General features: G+C 34.9%; 1 protein-coding gene across 1 annotated transcript; it reads left to right on the top strand.

Moving 5' to 3' along the window:
- Positions 1-1,584: 1,584 nt before the first annotated feature.
- Positions 1,585-6,230, top strand: LOC114194527 (putative beta-D-xylosidase 7). Its single transcript, XM_028084810.2, has 6 exons — positions 1,585-2,078; positions 2,190-2,489; positions 3,493-3,662; positions 3,893-3,990; positions 4,575-5,342; positions 5,461-6,230. The coding sequence occupies exons 1-6, from the start codon at positions 1,671-1,673 to the stop codon at positions 6,048-6,050; spliced, it is 2,334 nt and encodes a 777-aa protein (XP_027940611.1). The 5' UTR covers positions 1,585-1,670; the 3' UTR covers positions 6,051-6,230.
- Positions 6,231-6,539: the final 309 nt, after the last annotated feature.

The raw sequence follows: 6,539 nt of genomic DNA, 5'->3' as shown, positions 1-6,539 counted from the left end.
ATAAATTCACATCTTTCGTTCAATTTTGTCATTTTAGTCTTAATATTGTTTTTTTTGTTCAAATAGGTCTAAATTTTCGTCAATTTTGTTCAATATGGTCCTTTTTCGCTAACATCATTTAAATAACTAATGGTAATGAACAATGATTGTCACGTGTCGCTTTGTGGTTTCTTTGATTTTTTTTAAATTTTTTTTAAATTTTTTTTAAAGTTTTTTAAAAATGTCCACGTGTCAATCTAGTAGTGTGCCATGTATCGAAGTCAATGTTTTATATTCAATTTGGTCCTTATATTTAATATTTTTATCCAATTTTTTTTAAACTTGAGCAATTTTGACCCTCTCGAAATTGATACCAAATTTAATTTTTATATAAAACTTATAATGATATTGTTAATAAAATTCACATCTTTATTAAATATTTTTTGTTGAAGGTTACTATTATTTTAATATTAGAACGAAAATTTTAAGGATGACAACTAACACCATATATCTAAAATTTTAAAATTAGTACTCATCTTTACAATTTTTGTTCTAATTTTAAACTAATTGTAATCCTAAACCAAAATATTTAATAGAAATGTGAGTTGTATTAAAAACATAATTATAACATTTATATAAAATTTAAATTTGGTCTCAATTTGAAGAAGAATAAAACTATTCCATTTTAAAAAAAATGAGACTAATTTGAACAAAAATAACAAATATATACGTGAACATTTTAAAAAAATTAAAAAATACAAAAATATTAAAAAAATTCTAAAAAAACTATGAAATAACACGTGACATTCATTATTCATTACCATTAATTATTTAAACCGCGTTAGTAAAAAAAGACCGAATTAAACAAAATTGACAAAAATGAGACCTATTTGAATAAAAAAACAATATTAGAACTAAAATAACAAAATTAAACAAAAATAGGTACCAAAAAAAATATTTTAACCTAATTAATAATAATAATGATAACTAATTAATAATAATAGTAATAATTAATAATAATAATAATAACAAATTAATAATAATAATAATAAAATTAATTAAAAATAATAACTCATATTTCATTTTAATATAGTTAATATTAGTTATACTTTATTTTAAATTATTTTTATAACCCAAAGACAAAATAATAATATTCTAATTTTATCAATTAAAATATTTTTTTAAAACTATCAAACACATCGTATAATTCACAAATTTTTATAGACTTTCAAATAAAACCTCTTCCTTCCTGAACATCTTTTCCATCTTCCAACCAACACCATCTTTTTCCCTTTAAATCCACTTTCCAAATTTATCTTCAAATCCAAGTTATTTCAAACAATCCACATCACCTCATTTTCCAAATATAATCTAAATTTTATCATTACTCTTGTAAGATTAAAATATTATGTGATTAGTCAAATTTTAAAAGAAAAAATTCATTTGTTTTTTAAAAGAAAAAATTAATTAACTCATTAAAAATTATGGTTTTTTTTCTTTAATATTTGTTTTTAATTTAAATTTTTATTACATATAATAATATTCGGTGTTATTGACAGCGGAGTCTGAACCATCACGTTATCGTTTTGGTTTGTCACGTTATCCAAAGTCCAACTTTACACACAGAGACACGCCCTCACTATAACCTTTCGCACTCTCTGTTTTACCAACAACCAACACACTCCAGCGTCATGGCTCTCCCTCCCTCTTCACTTCCCACTACATTCTTCATCATCTCTTTCCTTCTACCCACTCTCCTCCTCGCCGAGTCAACTCAGCCTCCTCACTCCTGCGACTCCTCCTCCAACTCACCCTACTACGCATTCTGCAACACCAAGCTCCCCATCCCCCAGAGAGCAAAAGACCTGGTCTCGCGACTTACCCTCGACGAGAAACTCGCCCAACTCGTTAACTCAGCACCCGCGATTCCCCGACTCGGCATCCCCAAATACCAGTGGTGGAGTGAAGCCCTGCACGGCGTCGCCGACGCAGGCCTCGGCATCCGATTCAATGGCACCATCAAATCCGCCACCAGCTTCCCTCAAGTCATTCTCACTGCGGCTTCCTTCGATCAAAACCTCTGGTACAATATCAGCAAGGTCAGCTAAATCAACTTGTTTCTACCTCCTGTAAACACTTTTACTTTAACTTACTTTCACGACGTGTGACTTTCTAAAGTTATGTTATTGCTTGGTTGGTGTGTGGTGAAGGCGATTGGCCGGGAAGCTAGGGCGGTGTACAATGCGGGGCAAGCGTTGGGGATGACGTTTTGGGCTCCGAACATTAACGTTTTCAGGGATCCACGGTGGGGGAGGGGGCAAGAGACGGTGGGAGAAGACCCATTGATGAATGCAAAGTATAGTGTGGCTTACGTGAGAGGGCTTCAAGGGGATTCCTTTGAAGGAGGGAAACTTGGGGAGAGGCTTCAAGCTTCTGCGTGCTGCAAGCACTTCACAGCCTATGATGTTGACCAATGGAAGGGCCTCGATCGCTTTGTCTTCGATGCCCAGGTAAATCTCTCTTCTTTCCTCAGTTACTGTCTCAGAACCACTTTTTCTTCATCGTTTATCGAGCATGGTTAGTTATTAATTATCTCTGATCGGTTGAAGTACTACCATTACTACAGTGACAAAGCTTTGATTTTTCCCTCCATGCTCGTGCTAGAGATTTTAGTTTTTCTTTTTTTATATATCTGTTTTTGTTGTTACATTAAACATGAATTCTTGGAACTCGAACCATGGCCTGATTTCTGTCATATGAAGTTGCTCATTTCTGAGTTAGATCGTTTTTTAATTTTAAGTTTTGTATTTATATATATAGTAACTCAAAGAAGTGAATTTGGATTTTTTTTTTTTTTATTACCATCTACTAATGCAAGACGACAACTAATTTTTATTCTAACAATAAAATCTAAATTGAATTTTTAAGGAAACTAATATTCCTTTTTTCATTTATCTACTTTTAAATAAAAAACATTGTTGAATTTAAAAAATATATTTTAATTAGTAAGCAAGATATTCTTGGCTTTTCCAGTAATTTTTGTATTGAACTTAGTGCTCTAATAGCACTACTGAACTATTTAACTTTATGGAATAGTACACGAAAGTGTTTGTTTTTGGTAAAAAAAATTAAAAAGTCGTGAGTGGGGTACAGAGGAGTAGGATTAGGTATGACTTTCCGTAAAGTTCATCAAATAATTAAAAACACCTTTGCAAATATAAGTTATAGAGCATTTATAGTTACCACTAACTCAGACATCTTCTACATATTTAGAAAGAAAAATTGCGCTAAAAAAGAAACTTTGAAAAGCTAGTTTTATTTTAATGCGTATAAATTAGTTTATGTATAATTTAAAAATATACTCTTTTAATTTTAATCTTAACGACGGGAAAACAAAGATACAGCGTGATTGACCTTCTCATAATATAATTTCTTTTTGGGTTACTTTTTCTCCTCCATCCTTTTCCCTTTTTGCACTTTTCTGAATTCTTCACCCAACCCTTTGTGATTCAGGTCTCAAAGCAAGATTTGGCAGACACATACCAACCTCCATTCCAGAGTTGCATTGAGCAAGGTCGAGCCAGTGGCATAATGTGTGCTTACAACCGTGTCAATGGGGTTCCAAACTGTGCAGATTTTAATCTCTTAACCAAAACTGCAAGACAACAATGGAAATTTGATGGGTATGTTCTTAGCTTGGCCCTTTTCAAAGCAATGCTCCACAAGTATATATCAAGGGTCAATGTCAGAGTACAAACTTGTTTTCTTCCTTGTTGAAACCTCCTTTTCCATTGGAATACCACATTTGGATTTTTCATTGCATGTCTTTGAAGCTAAGATATAACCAAATTAGAAAGTGACACTCTTTTTTTTCTGCTTAAGCTAAAAATGTTCTTTTACGGTGAAATTTCAGATATATTACGTCAGATTGTGGAGCAGTCTCTATCATACACGAGAAACAAGGTTATGCAAAAACAGCAGAAGATGCTATAGCCGATGTCTTTAGAGCAGGTATATAAATGTAATATATTATTAGTGGCACTTTGCTTCATATATTCTTTATCTCCATACATCTCTTTTCCTTTTTTGTTTATGTTATAATCAAACAGTAATTTTAACTAAATGCAATCACAATGTGCACGAGGTAATTATGTAACTGTGCTAATATTGGCAATGCATGATGTTTTTCCCGCTTGTCTTTGACGCTTGTTTTCCGCACCAATATTTCTAGCAGAGTCACGTGGAAGGCCCACAACAGTGAGTGTTTTTTTCGCACACATTTTTAAATCACTTATATACAGGGACAATGATCACATGCACCGGCACCGACACCTTGTTTAGTCTTTTAAAATAATCATGATATTATAATTGTTGATATAAACATAAGATTAAACGTTACGAAAGTAAAACTCAAACTAAATAGTAGCTTTGTCATATTATATTTTTGTGTCGTATTGTACCTATGCTAGTGTTACCTTGCTCAAGGACGATGCACATGGGCAAAGTGGTGATGGACCAGCACCATTGTAGATAGTATAGGTAATTTTGATGGATTGTGATAACTGGCTTATAGAGAAACCAACATTGAATTGCAGGGATGGATGTGGAGTGTGGTGATTACATAACTAAGCATGCAAAATCTGCCGTTTCTCAGAAAAAGTTAACGATATCTCAAATAGACCATGCTCTTCAGAACCTATTCTCCATAAGAATGAGGCTAGGCCTATTTGATGGGAACCCCACGAAGCTTCCCTATGGCACCATTGGTCCCAACGAAGTGTGTTCCAAAGAACACCTCCAACTGGCTCTTGAAGCAGCAAGAGATGGCATAGTCCTTCTGAAGAACACTGACTCACTTCTCCCACTTCCAAAAACAAGCCACAGTGTTGCTGTGATTGGCCCAAATGCCAATGCATCGTCACTAGTTTCCCTAGGAAACTACTACGGTCGTCCTTGCAAATTGGTGACCCTTTTGCAAGGCTTTGAAGGCTATGCTAAGGACACCACTTACCACCCTGGGTGTGATGATGGCCCACAGTGTGCCTCTGCAAGGATAGAAGAGGCAGTGGAGGTTGCAAGAAAGGTAGATTATGTGGTGCTTGTTATGGGGTTGGATCAGAGTCAAGAGAGGGAGTCACATGACAGAGAGTATCTAGGTTTACCAGGGAAGCAAGAAGAGTTGATCAAGAGTGTGGCTGAGGCTTCTAAGAGGCCAATTGTTCTGGTGCTGTTGTGTGGAGGACCAGTGGATATCACTTCAGCAAAGTTTGATAAAAAAGTTGGAGGAATCTTGTGGGCAGGGTACCCTGGGGAACTTGGAGGAGTGGCCCTGGCTCAGGTTATCTTTGGTGATCATAACCCAGGTAAATTTCTACTACAATTTATTTGTCACTCACGCACATAACACATTAGACCCAAAATGCATATAACTCATACTATATACTACATCATGAGGTAATTTATTTCATCACTCCAATGCAGGTGGTAAACTACCAATTACTTGGTACCCTAAGGATTTCATCAGAATACCAATGACAGATATGAGGATGAGAGCTGATTCAGCCTCAGGTTACCCAGGGAGAACCTACAGATTTTACACTGGCCCAAAGGTCTATGAATTTGGCTATGGCCTAAGCTACACAAAATATTCCTACCATCTCCTCTCTCTCTCACACAACACCCTCCACATCAACCAATCCTCCACCCATTTGACGACTGAAAATTCTGAAACCATCCGTTACAAACTGGTTTCAGACTTGGGAGAACAAACATGCGAATCCATGTCATTGTCAATCACTTTGGGGGTCACGAATCACGGTAACATGGCAGGGAAGCATCCCGTGTTGTTGTTTTTGAAGAAGGGACAAGTGAGAAACGGGAATCCAGTGAAACAATTGGTGGGGTTTCAAAGTGTGAAGTTAAATGCTGGTGAAACTGCTCAAGTGGGATTTGAGCTAAGCCCTTGTGAGCATCTTAGCGTGGCAAACGAGGCTGGTTCATTGGTGATTGAAGAAGGGTCTTATTTGTTGCTTGTGGGGGACCAAGAGTACCCATTAAAAGTCACGGTTTGATGCAACAATTTCAGTGTTCCACCAAGTAACGCCTTAAAGCCATAAATGACCTATTTGCAACACTGTTATATCCGAGTAGCTTTCAGAGTGAACCGTTCACAGATTGTATACGTGGTGATCAACATTTGAATAATGATGGGGAGACTTCAAAAAAATGTTGAGAAGTTTTCTTATGAATTAGTAATATCTCATCTTATTTTAGCATCAAACCAAAATAAAATAAAAGAACTTTATGCTCTTTGATTATCACAACGAAGAATTTTAGTATTCGCATTAGCTAAAAGTCATTGGTAAGTATTAAAAGCTACAGAAGAAAAGGTAATTCAACTTGTTGACAAAAGCACCAAGAAACCATCAATAAAATGTGGCTGAACCATCACGTTATATTGGCATTACTTATTCGTGTCATATAATCTCTGTTTATTCTCATTATATTGTATGGATTAACTATTTTCACAAATAATTATTGAAATTGTTAAGAACATAAAC

The sequence above is a fragment of the Vigna unguiculata genome, chromosome 8, assembly GCF_037176805.1.
Source record: "Vigna unguiculata cultivar grain cowpea cultivar isolate G323 ecotype 2 chromosome 8, ASM3717680v1, whole genome shotgun sequence".
In the NCBI taxonomy this organism is placed as follows: domain Eukaryota; kingdom Viridiplantae; phylum Streptophyta; class Magnoliopsida; order Fabales; family Fabaceae; genus Vigna; species Vigna unguiculata.
The sequence above is the reverse complement of the archived record's forward strand: the minus strand, read 5'-3'. Positions and strand labels throughout refer to the sequence as shown.

Coding starts and splice junctions, on each gene's coding strand:
- LOC114194527 (XM_028084810.2), top strand. CDS start 1,671: ATGGCTCTCCCTCCCTCTTCACTTCCCACTACATTCTTCATCATCTCT. Junction 2,490..3,492: donor GCTTTGTCTTCGATGCCCAG/GTAAATCTCTCT, acceptor TTTGTGATTCAG/GTCTCAAAGCAAGATTTGGC. Junction 3,991..4,574: donor AGCCGATGTCTTTAGAGCAG/GTATATAAATGT, acceptor ATTGAATTGCAG/GGATGGATGTGGAGTGTGGT.